Source organism: Astatotilapia calliptera, chromosome 7, assembly GCF_900246225.1.
Source record: "Astatotilapia calliptera chromosome 7, fAstCal1.2, whole genome shotgun sequence".
Classification (NCBI taxonomy): Eukaryota; Metazoa; Chordata; class Actinopteri; order Cichliformes; family Cichlidae; genus Astatotilapia; species Astatotilapia calliptera.
Window position 1 is genome coordinate 7500387 of NC_039308.1, and position 23154 is coordinate 7523540.

At 41.1% G+C, this 23154-nt stretch overlaps 2 protein-coding genes across 6 annotated transcripts in view; one reads left to right on the plus strand and one right to left on the minus strand.

Moving 5' to 3' along the window:
• Nucleotides 1–1193: 1193 nt before the first annotated feature.
• LOC113027239 (DEP domain-containing protein 7-like) lies at nt 1194–10050 on the minus strand. Its single transcript, XM_026176859.1, has 12 exons — nt 9943–10050; nt 5639–5824; nt 5397–5538; nt 5205–5300; nt 4761–4942; nt 4099–4297; nt 3857–4008; nt 3568–3729; nt 3295–3437; nt 3084–3209; nt 2383–2458; nt 1194–1615 (listed from the first exon to the last, which is right to left on the minus strand). The coding sequence occupies exons 1-12, from the start codon at nt 10007–10009 to the stop codon at nt 1404–1406; spliced, it is 1743 nt and encodes a 580-aa protein (XP_026032644.1). The 5' UTR covers nt 10010–10050; the 3' UTR covers nt 1194–1403.
• A 371-nt stretch (nt 10051–10421) lies between these two features.
• Nucleotides 10422–23154, plus strand: part of ccdc73 (coiled-coil domain containing 73) — a 53684-nt gene continuing 40951 nt past the window's right edge. For 3 of the 5 annotated variants that reach the window (XM_026172785.1, XM_026172786.1, XM_026172784.1), the window contains exons 1-14: nt 10422–10433; nt 10605–10699; nt 14175–14264; nt 14416–14556; nt 16672–16743; nt 16825–16896; nt 16988–17023; nt 17208–17282; nt 18742–18780; nt 20038–20173; nt 21164–21243; nt 21468–21590; nt 21853–21912; nt 22111–22215. In XM_026172785.1, coding sequence (XP_026028570.1) covers nt 14220–14264; nt 14416–14556; nt 16672–16743; nt 16825–16896; nt 16988–17023; nt 17208–17282; nt 18742–18780; nt 20038–20173; nt 21164–21243; nt 21468–21590; nt 21853–21912; nt 22111–22215 — 984 coding nt within the window. In that variant the 5' untranslated portion in view covers nt 10422–10433; nt 10605–10699; nt 14175–14219. Of the gene's footprint in view, nt 10434–10604; nt 10700–14174; nt 14265–14415; nt 14599–16671; nt 16744–16824; nt 16897–16987; nt 17024–17207; nt 17283–18741; nt 18781–20037; nt 20174–21163; nt 21244–21467; nt 21591–21852; nt 21913–22110; nt 22216–23154 lie in introns of those variants that run through there. The other 2 variants (XM_026172787.1, XM_026172789.1) reach the window with 2 other exon arrangements.

Below are 23154 nucleotides of genomic sequence, written 5' to 3' on the forward strand. Positions count from 1 at the left end.
CTAAAGGAAGTGATAAGGTACAAATATTTTGTTACTGTACTTAAGAGGAATTTACAGGTATCTGTACTTTACTTAAGTATTTTTTTCAACCATCTTTTTTACTTTTACTCCCTACATTTTTAAACAAATAGCTGAACTTTTTACTTAAAATTTCAGAACAGGCTCGCTACTTTAGGTTCAAAGGTCAAACTGGTTTGAGCCTAAATGGGGGTGGGGGGTTGTCTCACACAAAGGGATGAAAGAGCAAAAACATAAATTATGCATAATTTATAACGCTATATAAGACCTATGTTTTACTTTCTTACTTTGAATACATTTCAGAGCTTGTACTTTTTCACTTGAGTAAAGAAGTTGAATCAGTAACTTTCACTGGAGTATTTTTTAACACAAGTATCGGTATTTCTATCCAAGTAAAGAATGTATGTACTTTTGCCACATTTTCAAAAGATACACTTCTCACCTCATTGTTTGAAACACCTGTTCAGCTGATATATTTAACTAGCCAGCACCATGGCAGCAACTTAATGCTTTTAAGTATGCAGACACAGGGAGGAGATGCTGCTAAAGTTCAAACTGAGCATCAGAGGAAGAATGGTGATTTAAGTGACTTTGAATGTGACATGGTTGTAAGAGCCAAAAGGACTGGTCTGGGTATTTGATAAACTGTTGATCTATTTAAATGTTTCCCCACATTACCATCCATTCTATCTAATATTATATCCAATTTGCTGTACAATGAGGTTGAATGCCTTTTGGAAAACAAAAACATACATGCTGATTGATATCAGACGTGTTACGTGTAACAGATTTACAGAAAGTGAACATTGTTTTTGAGCAGGTTATTTTAATGCAAACTCACGCCATTGTTATGAAAGTTTGGAACCACCCCCTCAGGTTTTCAGTCAGAAAACGGATCTACAGAGAATTGAGGAGTGTGAATGAGTGGTTTCGTTTTATTTTATTTTATTTATTTATTTTTTTAAACTCTATTAATGTTAAAGATTAAAAAAAAAAAACAAAACAAAAAAAAAAAAAAAAACCTCTTGAAATATTTAAACAGCTTAGAGTCTAACACATATAATGCTTAGAGTAGAAGTTCCCAACGTGGCCACCTCAGGCTCTCTTCCAGAAAACAGTTCATTGGCAGAATATACTTGCAAAGAGCTGAATGTTTCACATTTTACAGAGATGCATTTGAGATTTTGTAAACAATTGACATTTTATTCAATAGTAAATACACATACATACTTTAGTATTCTTCAATATTTATACATTTGATATACAGACACAAACTTACTGTCAGTCAAAAATGCATCTGTGGAGATGGTTCACTTTTGTATAACAAGCAAGTAAAAAGGCAAAAAACACTTTAAAGAAAACAGCAGAGACAAATCTGCACAGATCTACAGCACACTGAAGGCAGAGTCACCAAAGTACTGGTTAAATATTTCTGGGTGGGAAAGGTGAAACTGTCTAAGAAGACGCTTTTTCTCCTTGGCTGAGATCTTGGTATCCAGGTGGATGTTGTTTAAGAGGACCCACAGCGCTTGGTTGGTGGTGGTTTTTGTAGAGCTTTGTAAAGTGTTCCTGTCAACCTGCTGACAGAATGTAGAACCTGAAGAAGAGAGAAAAAAAAAAAAAAAAAAAAAAACGTTAAAGGAAATGAACATTGCATAATTGCCAATTTAATGTAACTACAGACCTCCAGTCTCAGCTGGGAATAAAGTGATCTGGAGATTCTGCCACCACTAGGGGGCAGTGAAACATCAATAACCTACACATGATGTAGACCAATTTATGAATCACAACGGATGAGGAGAACAACAATAAAGAGGAAAATTTAATTAAAATTGATTTGAATAGAAATGTCTGGATATTATTTAGTTTTTTCTGCAGATTATAGTCTCCACCAGGGAGCATCTGCTCTTTAGCTGCATGACCTCTTAGCTGTTCTGGCCAGTTAGTCTATGGCAGATCCAACAGTGCTCATTTTTCTTAGAAGAGAGCCTCACTCTGTGGAGATGAGGGAAATCTGCTGTTGCAGATATTCAGGATGCCACGCCAAGAAAATTACTGCATGTTGAAGAAACTGTTTCACTCCATCAGTAATTAAAGATTTTTGGAAAGACTGTCATAGTAATACACAGTCATAGTGAGAGAATTTTAAGAATTTAGAGCATTGAAAGATCGTGCGACCTGTTTGAGTTAAAGAAAGACTTCATGTTAATGTTAAAAGATAAAAGTATTTTACTGAATTACAGATACCATTCCTTTTGTGTTTTGCAGTGAGACGGAATTGTGCGATCTGTTCTGGAGTTTCTCCATCTTAAAAGGAAACTGATGTTTTGTGTCATTTACCAAAAGTAATCAAAAGCCATTTACCCGTCACATCCGGCTGTTTCTCCTGTACGAGGCAAGCCAGCTTGTCACTCACTACTTTGTGCAGAGCCCCAGGTATCTGGAGCAGAGAAAAAAAATAAAATAAAAAAATTTACAGAACAAAGCTGCGCATAATCCATGAACACCCCCCCCCCCAAAACAAACAAACAAACAAAAAAAAAAAAACAACCCAAACCACAGTTGGAAGAACAAGAACTGTGTAGCTTTACATTTGTATTTAACCCATTCATATTTTCCCACATTGTCTTCCTTTGTAATATCTACTGCTTCACAGCACCCCAAGCGAACCTTCGAGACACATTCCCATTTACATCAGTGTCTGCTGTGTGGCCACTTGTGTACAGCTTTTTTATAATTGCCATCTCTTCTACTACAAGTCAAAAGGGCCCCATGCAAACACATTTTAAGTTGTTGGACAAGCCGCAGATTTACTTAGCAGAGGTTACCAAAGAGAATATTCTAGATAAAGTAACTGATTACATTAAGGATGGCCAACTACAGTAGGTCATCCTTAGCGGTGGTTTGAGTGACCGGATCACAATGGGTTTAGTTCGTATGTACAAACATTTCTTGCACAAATCTTTGATCATTTTTTCTCCCCGCTTTCTTGCTGCACTGGGGCAAGAAATCAGGCAAAAAAATTCATCATCACTTTCTCACACAGACCAAAAGCATTCTATTACCTTGAAGATTTCTTTAACATTGCTTAGCATAAAGACCAATATAAGATCTTCTTTCTCTTTGGAGAGAGCCTTGCTGTGTAGGATCGCCCTGGAGAAAGACCTCTTCACTGCCAGCCTGTTCTCAATCTACAGATGACAGAGCACATTCTTTGATGTCAGACCCCCCCCCCCCCCAAAAAAATAAAAAAATAAAAACACCACTTTCTCTCACCTCCTTGTCCACTTTAATCCCATGTGGGTCAGCTGCCAGAGACACGAAGATAAGCAGCCTACGGAGCTCATCTCTGCAGCTGTGCGGCAGCAGCTTCAGACACAGTTGCAGAGCCTCGAGAGCCTTATCCAATTTAACATTTACTGAAAAGGTGAGAGAATGAAAGAGAATGTGCTGCAAGTGGTGAGGTTATTAAAAATCTTTGGAGGAGAAGAGAGCATGGTTGGAGACGCGGTAAAAATCTCACCGTCACGTCTGAACCAGTGTTCTTACCGAGCAGCTCTGTGATGGCTGTGTAGACGTCAGTCATGTGCTGCGGCAGAAGTGGAAGCCTGTTTGTGATGCTGTAGTGTTTGACCAGAGTCCCATATAGAAGCAGCTTACACTGGGCCAAGCCACTTGGGGAGAGATGTGTGTGCTCTGCACTGTTGTCACCTGAGTATTTTGAAGCTATTGTTAAACATGCCATCATTTGCAACATAAGCTATACATGTCTCTCACCATAGCTCACCAGTGGCGTTTACATGCTTTACCCGATTCTGATACTCATCATACCACTTGCCTCTTTCTTGGACGCTGAGACCAGCTGGTTCTGGGTCACAGCTCTCATTATCTTGAGGGAAACAATGAGGCAGCTCCCTGCTGAGCTCCACTACCGGCTGGTCAGGCAGGAAGTCCAAACAGTCCAAAGCTGCACAGAGCCACTCATCTTCCCTGAAAAATGAGGAAACAGTACAAGTGAGATCAACAAAAGATCAAATTTATAAAAAAAAAAAATAAAGATTTTTAAAAATCCAAACTTACTGAGAGTCTCGGAAGGCCTTGAGGATCTGTCTGTCCAGGTGGTTGCTGCTGTAGATCAGATCTGGGTTATTGTGTGCCAGGTTGGCTGGAGATGGAGAGGATGGGCTCTGCCTGCACTGAAGCACGCCTTCCAGCACAGGGAGCTCCACCAGATTTAACAGGCTGAGCAGGGTCTGCTCCTGCCACACCTCATCCACCACTGCAGGAAAGAGCCAGAGGAACCAAGTTCTAATTGAGTTGCAGCCTGTGCAGGTGTATTGCTGCCTTTTGTCCCGCTGAATGCAGTCTATGATAGGATCCATGCTGTTAAACTACATGTGTAATGTTATTTGGCGTCAAACATTGCCTGATAGATGCATATATTGCTCAAAAGCTGAATAGATCATTCAGCATTAATGTCAAATTAACAGATGTGCAAGTCACTCAAACCATGTGAATGAATGTACTCCGATTATCCTCAGAGATGCCAGATTGTGGCTGATCCAGTACCATCTGCTACATGTCTCTTTGAATGCAATTTGCTTGATGATCACAGCTATGTAGTACAGATTTCCTGCTTGTCCTTTGTATACCACAGCATTATGTATTGCAGAAACATTTGCTTTAGTTTAGTTGTTCAGGATTGCTTTAGTGATGCATACGAAAGAAAGATTTGTGCTCACATGATTGTGGTAAACCCGTGGCTGTCTGTACCCTGCACGGACTCAGACTCAGACTGTTCATCGGCAGCTCCAATGATTGGCTGCTAGTGGCGGGAGCATCTAGCTGGCTGGAAGTATGAGTGAAGAGGACCGGGGTGGACATCTCAACAAGCGATGCAGGGGGACAGGTCTGCTCTTCCTGCCTGAAATGCAAGAGACACGGATTTCAGGCACAGTAAATTCAGACCTTGATGGATCTACGCTACAAAAGAATTCAGCCAGTCCCAAAGGTAAAAGCAAGGTGTACCTAATAATATGGACAGTGAGAGTATACAATAATATTTATTATTCAATTCATAAAATATTCATACATGAGATACATTTTGACTTGATGCTACCTTTGGTTAGATGTTTTATATGCAGTGTGCCTGTAATACAGATAAATAAATATTTTAGAGGTGATACCTGTCTGAAGGAGCGCAGGTGAAGAACTTTTGGATCCCATTCACAAGCACACCTTTTTCCAACTCATCTACTGAAGGAGTAGATGTGTCTACAAACCTGCATGTTTATATGAAATGTTTAGGGAATGCCATCACAGGTTGAAATTTTTTATTTTTTATTTTTTTTTAAAACAGTTCGTTTCATGTATCCAACCTGTAAAGAGCGCTGTTGCTGTCATGAAACGCATCCTGTTTCTTGTCTTTTCCCAGCACTTTGGTTCCCACCGCCTCAAACACGCCGCACTCCAACAGCGCCTGGCACACACACACCACTTTGTCCCGAGACACGACGGCACCTTAAATTTAATCAAATAGAAGGGCCGAATATCATAAATAAAATGATCTCTAGAAGGTGAAGCTATGGGAATAAAACAGCATCTACAAACCAACACACACCCTCAAAGCCCTTCGCTTTAACAATGTATTCTGCCAGTACATCCACACCCTCTGAGCCAAGGAAACAGTCACTGTGGGATTTCAAGAGGACTCGTCTGCGCTTCACGGTCACAGTAGACTTCAGGTGGGAGATAAGGCTGCTCCACATGGTGCAAGACTGGACTGGCTTGGAGGCCACACAAGGAGCTTTAAAAAAAAAAAAAAAAAAAAAAAAAAAAAAAGGCACATTCAGAACAAACTCTTAACATATTTTACAGGCAATTTGTGCAGGGCACGATTAGATATATGCAAAAGGACAGAAGAGACCTCTTAAACACCTTTATAGGAATATATATCTCTAAGAGAATGAGGGAAAGGAGCAATTCCACCTTGTAGTGCAGTTTGCACAAATTGTTTTAAAAATGCACTCACGCTACAAACAGGACAGAAGAGAAGAAAAAAGGTGACGGTGAGACAGCGGAGGCTCGAAGCGAGGAGGAGGTTTAAACCGTGTCTGCCGTCTATCGTGATGGGTAATGTGCGATCGTTGGCAAGTAAAATCGACGAGCTCTCAGCACTGGTACGGAGTCAGAGGGAATACCGAGAGTGTAGCCTGATGTGTTTCACCGAATCATGGCTGCACCAGGACATTCCCGATGAGAATGCTTCCGTGGAAGGCTTCCACACTGTTCGGGCGGACAGGGACAGCATCGCTAGCGGTAAGCGGAAAGGAGGTGGGCTTGCTGTTTTAGTTAACAACCGGTGGTGTAACCCTGCCAACATAACAATCAAAGAAAGGATTTGTTGCCCGGACACTGAACTGTGTGCTGTTGGACTCAGGCCGTATTATTTACCCAGGGAATTCTCTCACGTCATCTTGGTGGCTGTTTATGTTCCCCCCTCTGCTAACCCCACAGCTGCATGTGACACTATCCACTCTGCCATAGCTCGGCTACAGACTCAGCACCCGAGTGCCTTTATTGTGATCTCGGGTGACTTCAACCATGTATCACTGGACAATACACTACCAACATTCAAACAATATGTGGACTGTCCCACCAGGGGAGAGAAAACTTCAGACTTACTGTATGCTAACGTCAAGGATGCATACAGCTCCTCCTCCCTCCCCCCACTTGGTAGGTCAGATCATAACCTGATTCACCTCACCCCCCCCGCTATGTGCCAATTGTGAGGAGGGAACCTGTGACCACCAGGACTGTCAGGAGGTGGTCAGAGGAGGCCTTAGCAGAACTACAGGGCTGTTTCGAGGTGACCGACTGGGAAACACTCTGTGAGCCTCACGCCGAGGACATCAATGGGCTTACTGAGTGTATCACAGACTACATAACTTTCTGCACCGACTCCATTGTTCCAGCTCAGACTGTTCATTGTTACCCAAATAACAAGCCGTGGGTGACTAAGGACATCAAAGCCCTCCTCAACAACAAGAAGAGGGCTTTCAGAGGGGGCAACAAAGAGGAGGTGAGGAAGGTCCAGGTGTTACTAAAGGACAAGATCAGAGAGGCTAAGGACAATTACAGGAGGAAGCTGGAGTGGAAACTCCAGCAGAACAGCATGAGAGAGGTGTGGAGGGGCATGAAGACCATCACTGGATTCAGGCCAACCAACAGCAGGGGAGCTGAGGGAGGTGAGAATAGAGCCAATGAGTTGAATCTGTTTTTCAATAGATTCGACACCACAGTGTCTGCTCCCACCCCCACAACCTCACCTGTAGTCAGCCTGGAATCCAGAGCCACACCACTGTGCCAGCCTCTCTCTTCACATGTTGCCTCCTGTGAGATTCCTGACACCCCTCCCCCACCCATCACCTTCACTCAATACCAGGTTGAGATGCAAATGAGGAGACTTCACTCAGGCAAGTCTGCTGGACCAGACGGAGTGAGTCCCCTCGTCCTCAAGACCTGTGCCCCCCAGCTGTGTGGAGTCTTTCATAAACTGTTTATGCTGAGTCTGAGTCTGCAGAGGGTCCCGGTGATGTGGAAGACATCATGCCTCGTCCCTGTACCAAAGACACCTCGTCCCAGTGGCCCCCAGGATTACAGGCCCGTGGCACTGACCTCCCACATCATGAAGACCCTGGAAAGGCTCATCCTGGACCAGCTGCGACCCATAGTAAGACCACACCTGGATCCCCTTCAGTTCGCTTATCAGCCTCGTCTCGGAACTGAGGACGCCATCATCTACCTGCTCAATCGTGTCTACATCCATCTGGACCAGCCGGCGAGCACTGTGAGGGTCATGTTTTTTGACTTTTCCAGTGCTTTCAACACCATCAGGCCGACCCTCCTGGGTGATAAGTTAGCAGCGATGCAGGTGGATGCTTCTCTGGTGTCCTGGATTGTTGATTACCTGACAGGAAGACCACAATATGTACGTCTCCCACAGTGTGTGTCTGACAAGGTGATCAGCAACACAGGGGCACCACAGGGGACTGTCCTCTCCCCCTTCCTCTTCACCCTCTACACCACAGACTTCAGCCACTGCACAGAGACCTGCCATCTTCAGAAGTTTTCTGATGACTCTGCGGTGGTTGGATGCATCAGCAGGGATGATGAGACAGAGTACCGGGCTGTGGTCGACTCCTTTGTCACGTGGTGTGAGCAGAATCATCTGCAGCTCAACGTGGCAAAGACCAAGGAACTGATCGTGGACTTCAGGAAGACCAGGAAACACTTGACCCCTGTTTCAATCCAGGGGGTCAGTGTTGACATTGTGGAGGACTATAAATACCTTGGAGTACACATTGACAATAAACTGGACTGGGCTAAAAACACCACAGCACTTTACAGGAAGGGCCAGAGTCGTCTCTATTTTTTGAGGCGACTGAGGTCCTTCAACATCTGCCAGAAAATGCTGAGGATTTTCTATGAGTCTGTTGTGGCCAGTGCGACCCTCTATGCTGTTGCATGCTGGGGGAGCAGGCTGAGGGTCGCAGATGCCAACAGACTTAATAAACTGATCCGTAAGGCCAGCAATGTTGTGGGGATGGAGCTGGACTCCCTCAAGGTGGTGTCGGAGAGGCGGATGCTGTCCAAGATAAAGACAATGTTGGATAACACCTCCCACCCACTCCATGACATGTTGGTCAGTCACAGGAGCACGTTCAGTGAGAGACTGAGATTACCGAAAAGCACCACTGAACGACACAGGAAATCATTCCTGCCTGTGGCCATCTCCCTGTACAACGCATCCACTTAACACACTGGTTACTGCTACAACTACACATGTTTCTTTTCCAACTATTTATTTACGAGTGACTTATGTATGTATGTATATATATGTATATATTGTACTATTCTTAGTTAGTGTATTGTCTGTCTTGTCTTAATGTTGGTTTAAAATGGAGCACTGTAACAAAAAATAATTTCCCCCAGGGATCAATAAAGTATTCTGATTCTGATTCTGATTCCTGATGAGTCAAGACAGTTGTTAGGCTGCTGATGTAAATTGATTCATTAGTGTATATTTGACAAAGAATCTGAATTGACATGTCTCACTTTTTATATGGCACGAATCAATGTGTTTTTTTATCAGGTGGCAATATGTCCTAGTGCAGACAGAGGGGAAGAGCCAGGGCCAAAGGTGAGGCACATCAAGCACAGAATAATAATTTTAATCTGAGGATAAAACGCAGGTATTGAGGCTGAAAGAAGCTTCAGTGCTCTCAGAAGACTAAAAAGATGGCTAAGGTTAACAATGACTCAAATGAGATTAAACAATGCTGCTGCATGTCCACCAGGAGAGACTGGACAGTATAGATGTAAAACAAACATGCCAGCAGTTTATCTCAGTTAACGAGAGGAGCAGGCACGTGTTTGGCTCCTTCACATAGTGGACATTGAGTTGTGTGGGACACCAGTAGTCCATGTCTGTTGCTGTAACAGTAGTTCATGTTTAGAATAGAAAATCTCAGCTCACTGATTTGATCGGGGTAATAGTGCCTAATCTGTTGCATAATTTTGCTGAGAGATCTTTTACTTTGTGGTAATCTTAGAGGAGTAGTTTTATGGCCTAAAATACTTAGTCATTTGTTTAATAGTAATTTAACATTATAAAATTCACATATAAAACTATGAATCATCCGTCCCCACCAATGCCAAAACCAAATCTACGCCCTTGGAAAGGAGAGAAATCAAGGATTGAGGAGGAAGGTTAGACTAAGCACAATAACGGAAACCTTAAAATGACCACTGCCAAATTCTTTGCCACAGCTGTTTGTAAGTGTAGCTTTGCAACGCTTGCTTAACATGAGAAAAAAACAATCAGATCTCAGTTCAGGCCTCCGCCAGGTGCAAACAACTCACCTTGATTACGCACACACAATTTCTCCGCAAGGTTCAGCGCTGCGGCTCTTTCTTTTATTGAAGCCATGCTTCTGACGGATTACAAACGTTGAGAATGGGCGGGTATAAAAGCAGGAGGAAGCAATCAATGAAAGCGCCTCCAATCAAACAAGCGCCCTCTCTGGCGTTTGTGTGCAGCTCTGTAATAAAACCGCTAGAGGGCGCTAGTAGCTCAGTCACACAGAGACCTCTGGCTATGGAGGTCTTCAACTATGTGAACTTTGTGTTTTACTGACTTGCTTTCATAGATTCAACTAATGAATAATGGGAACAGATCTTCTGATCCTCTGCGGAGTCATTAGCCATAGCTTTATCAACACTTTATTAAAAAATAATTTATATAAAAGCACTAAATGATGGAGTGATCATTTATTTTAAATATCAAATTAATTTAAATATTTAAACAAATGTTATGCATTTTTTTCTTCTCCGTTTGAGTGCCTGCAGGTGGTGTAAGTAAATCTTGACCATCTGCCTGTGTCACATTACTATTGTGCAAAAATAGGACATCTCTATTAGAACTCTATTCTATTAATTTATGCATACATGCGTTTTATTTGTGCATTATATATTTTTATAGAAAACTACTGTCATATTAAAATTTGTATTTATATATTTTAAAGTTTTTGGACATTTCACATTTTTGAGAATCTTCTCAGCATCTGTCCAGTGCGCTTCCTGTAGTTCGCCATCTTGCTTGCTGTGCTAATTGCTAAAGGTAAGCTACAACAACAAGCAAACATTTTATTTGAAGTACTTACTTATGGCAGTGCCTAATTTATTTCTCTGTTAAATTAGTGTACAAATATGTATTTCAGCATTAATATGGAAATGTATGTTTAAACAGCAGAGTCATGTTAGCTACAACTAGGTGGCTTTAGCTTTAGCAATCATTTTTGCTAGGCTAAACAGTTGCTTATTGTGCTTATTCTGTTAGCATGGGAGTTTGATAACACTGGAAATACCTTTAGAACAACAGTACAGTCACAGTAAAAACTAATGCTCTGCATTTATTGTGTTGTTTATCAACATATCTGGGCCTTAGTGTTTTGTTAATACCCAGATTATTAGTTATCATCAGGATAATGATAACTGATTTTGGTACAGTTGAACCTAGAGCAACATTAGTTATCATAATCCAGGAACACCACCAATATGGGCACATCAGATACACCTGATATTGACGAGTCTTACACTGTCAGCTTTCTTCTCTGGCTTCAAACAGACTAAACTTTATTATTATAGTAGCTCTCTTCTAGTCTTACTGATTAAAGTGCCAAAAGTGCTTATCACATTCATACAGTACCTTTACTTACACATAACCAGATTTGTGTATCCTGATTGCCAGTATTAGGGTAACTGGATCCAGAAAACAGAAAGTTATCCTGGGTTCTCTGAACTTTCGTAGTGCAGGGCCAAGGTCTTAAAATTAGATCAATACAAACTCAGATGAACTACAGAACAATAACACATTTTTGAGTGCCATTATTGATTTAACAAAATTAAGCCAAAATGCGCAAGTGGTGTCTAAAAATTTAAGTACACCCTTACTGCCAATCATATGTACTTTATTAATTGATCATCAACAACTGATGATCAATTAACATCTGGAGTATTCAGGTGTTGACCCAAGGAAGAAAGACATTAGCAATGATCTTAGAGAAGCAATTATATCTTCCCACCAGTGTAGGAAGGGTTATCGAGCCATTTTTAAATATTTTAATAATCCTTTTTTCTACAGTGATAAAGTGTAAAACATTCAGGACAGTTGAAATCTTCTTAGGAGTGGATGTCCTAGCAAATTCACCCCAAGATCAGATCAATGTTCAGAGAAACTGCGTAAAACGTTAGAGCTTCATATCAGACCCTACAGGCCGACCTTGGCATGCTAAGTGTTAAAGTTCATGACAGTGCAATTAGAAAAAGACTGAACAACTATGGCTTTGTCTGTTGGACAATGTGCTTTTGTCTTGTCCTTTGGACAAACAAGAGCAAAGTGGAGGTTTTTATCCATAATATGCAGCCTCATTATGGCAGTTCAGGAGATAGAGCCGGTCATGTACAAGTTGAGAGATTGGTGGCCTTTTGCCCAAGGATGCCAAATATCCTTGGGCAAGATACTAACCCCAAGTTGCTTTCTGATGCATCCATTGGAATATGAATGAGTGTGAATGTTAGATAGAAAGCAATTGCCTAGAAAAGGCATTTCATTTCATTTAGTCAACCATGAAATCCTCTGTATACCTAAAATATTCTAGAGTCACAGGTGAGGTCATCTGTCGGTCCAAATTGGGTCATGTAGCAGAACAATGATCCCAAGCACAGCAGCAACTCTACAACAGAATGAGTGAAAAAGAAAAGAATCAAGGTGCGTCAGTGGGTTTAAGTGTAGAACTCAGTCTGATTGAAATGGTGTGCTGGGACCTTAAGAACTGTATAAACCAATCCCACAAAATCCAGTTAACTAACATTTCAAAGAAAGAGTACACCAAAATTCCTCCACAATGATGCGAGAGACTGATAAAGTCATACAGGAGGCCTTTACTTTTAAGCCACTGCTGCTAAAGGAGGTTTGACAAGTGCTTGAATCACGGGGGGTACGTCGTTTTTCACACACATAAATAAGCCCACAGTATATTACAGCTTATGTTGATTTAATAATAAGGTATGATTATTGATACATTCTTTTTAAATTCTATTTTATTGGAAGGAGGACAGCATACCGCGCCATCGGCCCCTCTGGCCAACACCAGTAGGCGGTAGGGTAAAGTGTCTTGCCCAAGGACACAACGACCAGGACAGAGAGCCCGGGGATCGAACCGGTGACCTTCCGGTTACAGATACGCTTCCCAACCCCCTGAGCCACGGTCGCCCCGTGATAATGTTTAAATATATTTTTCTTATTAGTTTTCCAACTTAGAAAGAAAGACAAGCCGCTTCAGACTAAAAACACAACATCCCTTTTAAAGTCAGAAAGTTTGGTGTGCGTGACATTTTACTGGTCACACGAGGTGAAGCACAGGTCACTTACTTTATCATATCATTAACAATGTGACAGTAAGCCAGCATGAAAAGAAAATAAGTAGAGTTTATCAGTTTAACCCCTGCATTTCTTTTACTTGACGAGGTAAAATAAAGAAGCCAAATTGTTGTGTTGCAGTAGTTGGCAGTATCCACACTTGGATTGCATGTATTACAGATTCAGAGCTTCTTTAACTTTCTTTTATGGTTGTATTACAAAACAGTTACCAGCATAACTCACACAAAGATAATGCAAACTTCATGTTACTTGACAGAAATGTTCCATTTTAATGGCTACGGCACTTCTTTTAATTTGTCCCTTCATGGCTTGGAGGTGGTAGTTAATACCTGCTCAACTAAATCCCAGGAAAAGCAAATAAAGACACTGCAGTTTCCTCCCCTCCTGCCACATTCACACATACACATTCAGGCTGTGCACATAGTGCGCCAGGAGAGCGACACACTAACGCACGCTTGCACAAATCCCCTCCCTGCTCAGCCGGGGGTCACAATGTCAGTTTATGATAGTAGCCAATTCTAGCAGGGATCATTTAATTCTCCAACATGATTGATACTAGCGCAGGTTAAATGGGAGAAAAAAGGTCTGTTCTATTAAGAGATCATTGGCTAGTGGAGACCTCCCACTTAAATAGTTATATTTTCAGTAGGTGTGTGCTTGCAGTGTGTGTCTGTGTGTGTCACTCAGTTTCTTGGTTATGTTGAAGGGACAGTTGCAGAGGACTATCCACAGGTCAAATTAAATAACCCAGGTAATTTAAAAAGCATTGACAGTGCAATTTGTCCATTCAGTGTTATTGCTCTGACCCCTATTAGTGTCGATGGGCTGGTTCATTTGAACCTGGATGGCTTATCGAGGTGTTATCTTCTCATCGCAATGGAAGCGGTGTAAAACAAAGAAAGAAAAAAGCCCTAACAGTCATTTCAAAGCCATTAGGTCAGACTGCAGTGATTGAGAAGTATTACGAGGCCTTAATGTTCTTCTCTATTATTTCTACTAAAATCATTTAGGGGTAAAAATTGCAGATGAGGAAGTAATTATAAGCCTATAAGCTCATAAGTGGAAAGGCAGAGATGTTACTGCTTATTAAACCGTCTATTCTATTAACCTTTCCAACAAAATGCGCCCCACTCCCACCCCACCGGATTATCAGGCAGAAGAGGACCAGTGGGACCTTTGGCTGCCCTGAAACGACTCGATGGATGTTAGCACAGAGTCTGAGACACTTCCCACCCACACCACTGTAAGTTACTAATTTTGACAGTGCAAGGCAAAGTAAATAACATCCATCAGCTGGTTTGTTTACTTGACAAAAGATGAGATTAAAATACATTTTACATGAATGATATTGTTTCAATCTTAGCTTTGTTTGAGATTTCGATCTTCTTTTTCAGTTTGGAGAAGATGTGTTGGAACATGAGCTGAATCTTTCCAGCTCACACTGTCAGACGGAGAGTGGGGGGAACATCTTACTACAGCTGCTGGAATTCAAAACCAATCTGCTCGAAGCCGTACAGGAGCTGCATATTCGGAGGGTAAAGTTGAAGTTGTAACCATGTCACTGTGAAGGCATTAAGGTACCATCTCCTTGAAGTATACTTTATTTTAATTTCATAATCAAAATCACGTCCTGTGTCATGGCTCCGGTGGCATTTTTCTGTTTCTCCATGGTGGTAAAAGACGTAAGTACTTAAAAAAAAACTGTAACAAGTATAATAGACCAGTGATCCAATGTAGCCCTTTCGTGGGCAGTGGTAGTACTGCGTTGAGTGTCATGCCTTGATCCCTTTCTCCATCTTCTATTAGCAGTAATTAACAGCAGCTTAGCGACAGAGTTCACTGATTCCTAACTTTAAAAAATCTACCAGCTCCAAGCAAGGTTCATCCATACTTTAAATACTGATCACATAAATTAGCAGAACATTTCATATCAATTTACCAAATTAGTGCAGTGAAGCTATTTTATTTAAATAATATCTGAGCTGGTTGGTACTAGAATGATACACGATACTGACTTATGCATAATTTCAAACAATACTAAAAGCAAAGATTTATAAGCAGATGCGTGAGCACATGCTCTGTGTCAACACTGGTCATTATTAGCAGCGGCTTTCTGGGAATTACGCTGTGCTCGTTTAGGTTCGGAATTGGCTGACATGAGAGCTGTTTGAACTTTGAGGTGCCTTGTTATGTGTATTGTCTCTAGTATTGCTCACTTCCTCTATTCCTCTGTATTATATCACCATTTCCTGAGTAGAACTGAGACACTAATGACTCTGTTTGGCTGAAGAGCAGTGTAATTTCACAAATATATTGGTTATGTTGGTATTAGAGCATTCATAGAGAAAGCTAAGTGCCCCTTTGGCTACGTGGATTTAACCCTGCTGGATATGATGCACATTATGTCAAGAAAGAGGGGAGGGGGTCATATAAGCCTATTAGCCCTTAACCAATGAGCACAAAGTCAATTTGTTTGTAAAGAACTAACAAAAAGAATAAAGCTTTCTCCCCTCCAGCAAGTACTTTAAATCCGAGTGTGCTTAAAGGTTAGAGGAGCAAAAATGGGATGTTGGTCGTTGAGCTTTTATTGTTATAGTCATGTTAACTCAGACACAGACATTAGATGATATATCAGTCTGTTCCTCCTCAGGCACTGCCGTTATCAAAGTAGCACTTTGTAGTTGTGTCGTTCACGGGGGTGGGAAGGTTGAGAGGCAAGAGGATGTCATGATGGAGCCGGACATTCCTGAGCAGGTCAAATTCCAGCACTTTCTTTTTTTTAAAGCGGTGTAACCAGCGGCTTTAGTTGGTGAAGATGAGTCATAAATGGGGAAGAACTGCGAGTAAGGTGAAATGTCACATTACATGAAATGCATGTGATATGAGATTTAGTGTGATCTGGAAACAGTGTCAAACTTTTTCCAACTCAAATTTTTATTCCCACAAACTTCCAAATGCCATTTTTTGTTTTTTAACGCCCAATAAAAGGTGACCATTCAGAACAGCAGTAAAAATGGTAAAAAGATGAAAAGCTATAGATGAGATTGTGCAACATGGCTTTTCGGCCTTCTCTTGATACACAGTTACCTGTTTTAATTTACATGGATTACTGATCTTAGAAAGGCTTTGCTGTGCATTTAACACATGCACTCACACATACACACAGCAATTATTCCCTGGTGGAAAAATAACAGCTTTATCTCCTGTGTACTCCTTTTTTCTTTTTTTTGTGCCACGCTGGTAGCATACTTTAATAGGAACTTATAAAATAAGCTCGCTGAGTTAACCGGCTCCCACGTGCACATAAAAAAGTCCCCTGGATATAGTGAGCACTTGACTTTTACCTGCCTTCTCCAAGAGAAGAGGGAGGATAGGGATGGTTTTCCACAAATATCACCTCCCTTCTAATGTTCCCCCGTCACTGACTGCTTCCACAAAAGATACGCAGGACTGAACCAAAGAAACTTAAAGCACTTTGCAGTTTTGGCTCAACTCCACTGGCCCACAGAGTGAAAAAGATGAAGATTTTCAGACTGAATCACACCTTCTTAGTCACAGCTTTCCCGTTTAAATGTTCTTATCAGGTGTTTCCTGGTTGCTTGTCTAATTGTGAACTTACTGATGCCTGAGAGTCAGTTTTTTTGGTTTAGGATGCAGAAACCCGCTTTGAGGATCAGATCAGTAAGCTGGTGTTGGAGAAGCAGGAGATGGAATGGGAGAAGGTACAGCTTTATTTAACAAGTAATATCAAAGAATAGATGAGATCATCAGTAACTTTCTTCCGTCTTCCCTTTCATTTGCAGGAATCCCTACAGCATCGAATTGAATCTGTGACAAAGCAGCACACTGAGTCACTCACAAATCTTAAGAAACAGGTGTGGTTTTTATTCCTCCATTTTCATTTCTAAACAAGACTTTTAACAATGTATTAAAACCTTTCCAAATAATTTATTATCTTTTCTCAAGTTTCAGGCCAAATTAAGAAACACAGAGGAGGAAAAGGTACAGAACTCTTATTCCCCCAAACATCCCCACGATAGAGCATTTTATTCAATAAATGTCTTTAGAGGAGAAGTAAATTTACTCATCTCAGTTGCACAGTTTTGGCCCTCGGAGTGAATTCTTTTGTGCTGTGCTTTGGGCTTTTATTGCTTTTTTGACACTCAAAATGAATTTAACATTTCAGGGGAAATATCAGGTCATTGCTGAGTTAAAAGACAAGGAGATTAACAACTTAAAGGAAGAGCTGAAGTCACTGCAGGTACTGAGTTGTTCAACATTCTTCTTTCTTCTCTATCTCTGTTTTATTGTAACATGCACACCATCAGCACCTTTTATCCCTTCTTTATTAAAAATGAGCAAGATAACACAGTTTAATCGTTAAACTGTTCAGAGAGACAAGTAAATAAAGAAAAGGCATGCTCGATCAGAGTCAAGGGTTCTGGTGCATGAGCCTGGCCCGCTCCGGCTCCCCTCTGCTCATCTTCAGACTTGACACCACAGAGGTGATAAACGATCGTACTCACGGTCCAACGCACTTTAACAACCCAGCCGTGTTACAGAGACAATAGAGACCGTTTTTGATATTCTATCTGGGAGACTCTGACTGCTGTGTTTGGATAAAATGAAGCCCGTTTGTGTTCAATCTTGTGACACGGTCTGGTGGATTCTTTAATTTAACACATTATCACACAAGTGACAGGTGGCACTGAAGTGATTTAATTGCCATGTACCTTGACTTATCTGCACACCACTGGTGTTGTATAGTTCAAGTAATGTGAAATATAAAAAGATTCATACACCAGCTATTTTAATTCTAGTAGAAATTTTTTTTTCATATTCATAGTAATGTTTAAATTCATGCAAATGATAAATGGGGTATTATTGCCCCCAAACTTTACCTTTAGGACTATTTTTTTCTGTATTTTGGGGCAAAATATTTTGTTGTTGTTTACATTTTATATGTTAAGAATAAAAAAGGAAACTGTATTTTCTCCTGGCCTAAGACGTAATTTGGACAAAGTCAGTGTTTTTTTGTTTGATTTGTTGTTTGTAGGTGGAAGTAAGTATACAGTTTAAAGAAGCAAAAAAAAAAAACACAACAATTTGGCAAAATGAGAAAACATCTGGTGGCCCTATCCAGGGTGGGACGGCCTCTTTGAGTCCTGTCAGTGAGGCGTTCATTGTGTAACAATCTATGCCAAAAGTCTATAAACGTGGAGGGACTTAATCACAGAGCCCGTAAAGACAGTGTATTTGAAAGTGAGATGTCTGCATGACACGATGGCAAAACAAAACATTTGGACATGCAGATGCAGAGAGAGAGTTACAGTACTGAAACAAACGCGTATGTTGAGATGGGGCTTTGTGTCACATTACATGATCTTTAGTTGGTAGAATTTTTGCATTTTTAAAAGATTGTAGATTCAAATTATTTCTTTTTAAATATGTTTTATGTTGCTTTTGTTTACCTGAACATGTTAAGGAAGTCTTTGCAACACAGGCTTCAAAGCTGAAATGTGAAGGTTTTTTTTTAAACTTTGGAAAAAGCAAGACTTGCTTTAAATTTCACTCAGTTGCTGCTGTTATTAAAAATGTGCCATCTTGATTCCAGATGTGTTGAAAACTGTCATGTACGATTGCAACATCACTTATTTCTATTTTCTAGAAGCCGCTCTCAAAAACAGGCTCGCTAATTTTCTTTTACTTCTGTCACACAGTTGCTGAAGTACAACTTGGAGAAGAAATCAAGTGAGCTGGTAAGGAAGGATTTTTCCATTTATACAAACTGTTGACAGAAGGTTGGTGGGAGGGGAGTAAAATTAAAAGAGGAGGATAAGGGAATGGTGCTAAGGAGGGATGGGTTTAGAGGGGAGAGCTCATCAGGAGTAACGGATAGGGAGTGTGTGACACTTTGAACTGCCAGCACAGCAGAGAAAATATCTCTATTAAAATATTTTATATCTGGGCCTCGCTCAGTTTAACCTTCTTCGCATGACGGTGGCTCAGCAGAGTGAGAGGGAGTTGTAGAGATCTGGCGAAAAGGAGAGTCGGACAGATTGACTGAAGGGAGTGAGAATGAAAGAGAAGGGAGTGAGTGAGAAAACGGGAGAAGGAAAGAATCTGCTCAGCTTGATACACACAATCAAACTGTAATGGCAGTTTGAAGAGCGATAAAGCGCTCTGAAGCATGAGCCCACTTGATTCTTACATTTCACTGAAAGAGGCAGGCACTAACTCTGTCAAAGCGTGACCCTCACTTTACTTGACAGCTGTTTCCACTGTCGTATGTCTTTATTTTGCAAAATAAGCTAGCTCCTTTTGCTGAGCCACAGCCATCAATCTGCTACAAGCTGGTAATAAAGGGGCAGCGTGGTGGTGAATAGAGGGTCCGTTCTGGATTTGAACCTCCTGGTGACCTGTAGTCGTTCTGTGATGAGTTTGTTTGTTCTCCCTGTTTCATCCAGAAGCTCTAGTTTCCTCTCACAGTCCAAAGACCTGCATGCTACGTTAACTGGTGTTTCTTATTTGGCTGTAGGATGTGAAAGTGTGTCACCTGTGTCTGTATTGCCCTGTGATGAACTGGCGACTTGATAAGTCTTTCTCTTAAGCCCCCAAGGTAGATAAGGGGTTAAAAAATGGGCAAAGGAAGAACTGGAGTCAGGGTGAAATTGCTAATCTGACCCCTACAAAAGTAAAACATCTGCATATGGGCATATCTCATCGACCAATTAACTTTTAAGGGGGAGGGGAGAGAAGCTGGGGACAGGCAGGTGGTGGTGGCTTTAAAGTCTAAGGAGTTTTGCTGTCACCATTTATCATTTGAAACCAGATATAACAAGTGAGGGGCGGATCAAACTGACAAACCGAGGGCCCTCATAGGTTAGAGACATGTCAGTCACATGTATAATCATCCTCAGTGATATACAAAAAGTCCCAGGATCTGTGTCCATTAACGGGCCGGGTCCTCCTCAACATATTTCTTCTTGTCTGTTTTAACTGTGGCCCCTCCACAGGAACAGAAACTGGCCTTACAGAGCCGGACAAAGGACGGCCACCTGAGCCAACTGGGAGAGGTGGAGAAAAGATTCAGTGCCTTGTCCAGGCAGTGTGCCATGGTCAAGCAGGCCCATGACAACCTGGAGCAGAATGGTAATAGATACAGAAAGACAGATATATAAATTAATGTTCTGTATGATGATCACTCTAGGCTTACTAATGATCCCATGCAAACAATTATATACACAAATCAGATCACGCATTTCACATATGTGCCGCTTCAGTTTGTCATTACTGAGTGTTATTAGGTTGTTTTCAGCAGAAGAGGTTCTGGTTTGTTCCCAGTATAGCCTGAATTCTCTCGGTTATAAATATAATAAGGTGCTGGAAACAGTTCACAGGGATCCTGGTACATCGTGACGTGATACAGTAGTATGTCTCTGCTCATGCAGAATTTTCAACAGCACATTCATTCCTGAGAAAATCTTCCTTCACATCATTCATTTCACTTTATCCTCGTCTTTGTTTTGGGGTCAAGATCTGGGTAATGCGCAAAGGTCACTGTCATGTTTCTTTAAATGCTCCTCTAGGAACACTTTGATAAGAGTAAACTATGAAGACATCTCCCAGGTCAGCAGTGAGGTTTAGTTTAGCACTGGGTTGCTATCTAGAGGCTTTATGTGAGCCAAGAAAATATTCCCACACCACCAACACCAGGCAGCCTGTCCTGCTGACACCAGGCAGGATTGATCCATCACATTATTTTCCTGCTCTTTAACTTTTTAACCTTGCTGTCTACTCATCTAACATACTTTCCTCTTTTTCCTGTCAGCTAAAGGTAGAGTTTTTGTCAATGAAGCCCAGATGTAGTCATGTTTAATGAGACGTGTGTTCTTAAACTGACCTTTTGCACAACACCAGCCTCAATTTTTAAGTCCAAGAGGCATTTTCTGGCCAAATATTGGGATTATTTTAGTGTCTGTTACAATTAGTGGTAAACCAACTGCAATGGGAAATCCATTTCATCTTGTATCCTGTTGTTTAGTTTTTTCATTGAATTTGTGATTTAGATGGGAATCCTTCCTGTTTGCCCTCATGTATAAGCTGTGTATGTTTCATGCTGCACTATGTGTCAATTTCCAGTTGATGAAGCCATGAGAATAAACAAGAAACTGACTTCTGCTAATGAAAAACAAGCAGCAACCATTGTGTCACTAAAGAAGGTATGGGGCCAAGTGGTCTAGCATTTAGATTGTTTGAGGCATTTTTGTGATTTTCCTTCTAAACTTTGTACCATTTGGCGTTATCAGTTAAATATCAGCCACTAAAATATATTGTTGTTTCAAACTAGAAGATATTGAGGGTATTATTTGAGTTGTCCAGTGGCCTGAGTAGTTTGTGAGGCATCAGCTTGACTAATCCTGTGATTCTTATGGTGTCCTGTCAGGAGTTGACTGAAGTCAGTAATGAGCTCAGCAAGGCCAAGATGACTTCAGTTAGACCGGCCAAACCCTACAGTCCCACAGGCAGAGAGCAGCATATACAGCAGCTGCACCAGAAGCTGAAGCTGGTAAATGATGGTCATTAACAGAAATCGTGTTTTATTCTAGCAATTCACAGCCAAATGATCCCAGGTTCAAATCCCATTCTGTGTGAAGTTTGCATGTTAGCCCTGCAAAAGTGTTTGCCGCTGCATAGTACATGGGATAAGGTCCAGCCCCACTGCAACCCTTATTTAAATAAGTAGAAGAGGATAGATGGATCGATTGATTAATGCTGAAAAATCTAATCCAGTTCTGACACAGACAATATTTATTTTTTTGTATGGTTAGGAAACTGAAATGAACAAGAAGCTAAGGGAGGAAAATGCAACTGAACTAGCAGAAAAGCAGGTAAGGACCTGGAACATGACTAAACCTAGACAGCTTTAATGTTGAGTCTCTTCCTTCAGTGAAATTTTGTGAACGTGATTGTTTTGGAAACTCCTTTGAAGTATTTCCACTTTTTATGATGTCAAGGTTCAAATAAACCAAAATCAAGCCCGGTCAGTTTGTGCGCCATTATTGTGTTTGTGTCTGTGTGTGGTTTAGGAGGTGATACGGTCTCTGCAGCACACCCAGCAGCTGTTGCTGAGTCAGACGCAGACAGTGAGGAGAGTAGAGTTGGAGCTACAGACACAAAGACAGACGTGCGAGGTCAGAGTATTTCATCCTGTACTATTTTGTGGATGTAACTCTTCACATGTATACATGTTAGCCAAGACTTCCCTCTTGCCATGCCTTGGTAGCCTTTTTCTGAATTGGCTTCACTTTTCAGACAAGGAGATTACATCTGTGGGGGTTCACATGTAGTGCATTTTAAAAATAACTCAGTCCCCTTACAATTGCTGTCATTCAAAAAGTGGATCAGTCTAAAAAAAAAACTTGGTTCTTTTTGCATTCGCGTTATAATAATGAGCTCATTTGAAAAGTCACTTTACAGAATACAGGCAAGTGAAAAGTACTTCTCACTTACCTGTATTCTGCACTAAATTCCCACCAAAGTTCCTTATCTTCATGTGATGGTAAGATGGAGAAAAAGTTTCTAGGTGTTCTGGACAGTTCCAGTTTGATGTGTTCTTCAGTTCCTCCTGCACACCAAACTATTTATTATTATTTTCAAGGGCAACTGTTTTTTGTCTGTTTGCTTTGAGCATCTCATTGCAGTTGCGTGTGATCTGTCTGTTGTGTCTCTGCAGACCTAAATTACAATCCCCGATGATGAAACGCATGTGAAGTTTACTTTAACAGATCAAAAGAGAGAAAACAGCTAATATGCGTATCTGAGTGCCCGGCTTGAAATTACCTCCACCAAGGAGTTTCTGGTTTGAAGGCATTTGTGTGCATGTCATTCTGTCTGTAAATACAATAGCTTGAAAACTTTAGAATGAATTCTGGTGAAACTCTGTAGGGGTGTAGAGTGGAGTTTACACCCCATTCTGTCATGCTAATCTCCAAAAGTTGATTCTGTTCATCTGGACGTAGCGTTTTGTGGGAGAAACGTTTCGTTACTCATCCAAGTGACTTCTTCAGTCTCAGCTGACTGCAAGTTTCCAATCTTATAAACAGTACATTTGCATAATGACTGAAACCAGC

Coding starts and splice junctions, on each gene's coding strand:
- LOC113027239 (XM_026176859.1), bottom strand. CDS start 10,009: ATGGCTTCAATAAAAGAAAGAGCCGCAGCGCTGAACCTTGCGGAGAAA. Junction 4,943..5,204: donor ACCTGCGCTCCTTCAGACAG/GTATCACCTCTA, acceptor CTTGCATTTCAG/GCAGGAAGAGCAGACCTGTC. Junction 3,438..3,567: donor AGCCATCACAGAGCTGCTCG/GTAAGAACACTG, acceptor TCACCTTTTCAG/TAAATGTTAAATTGGATAAG.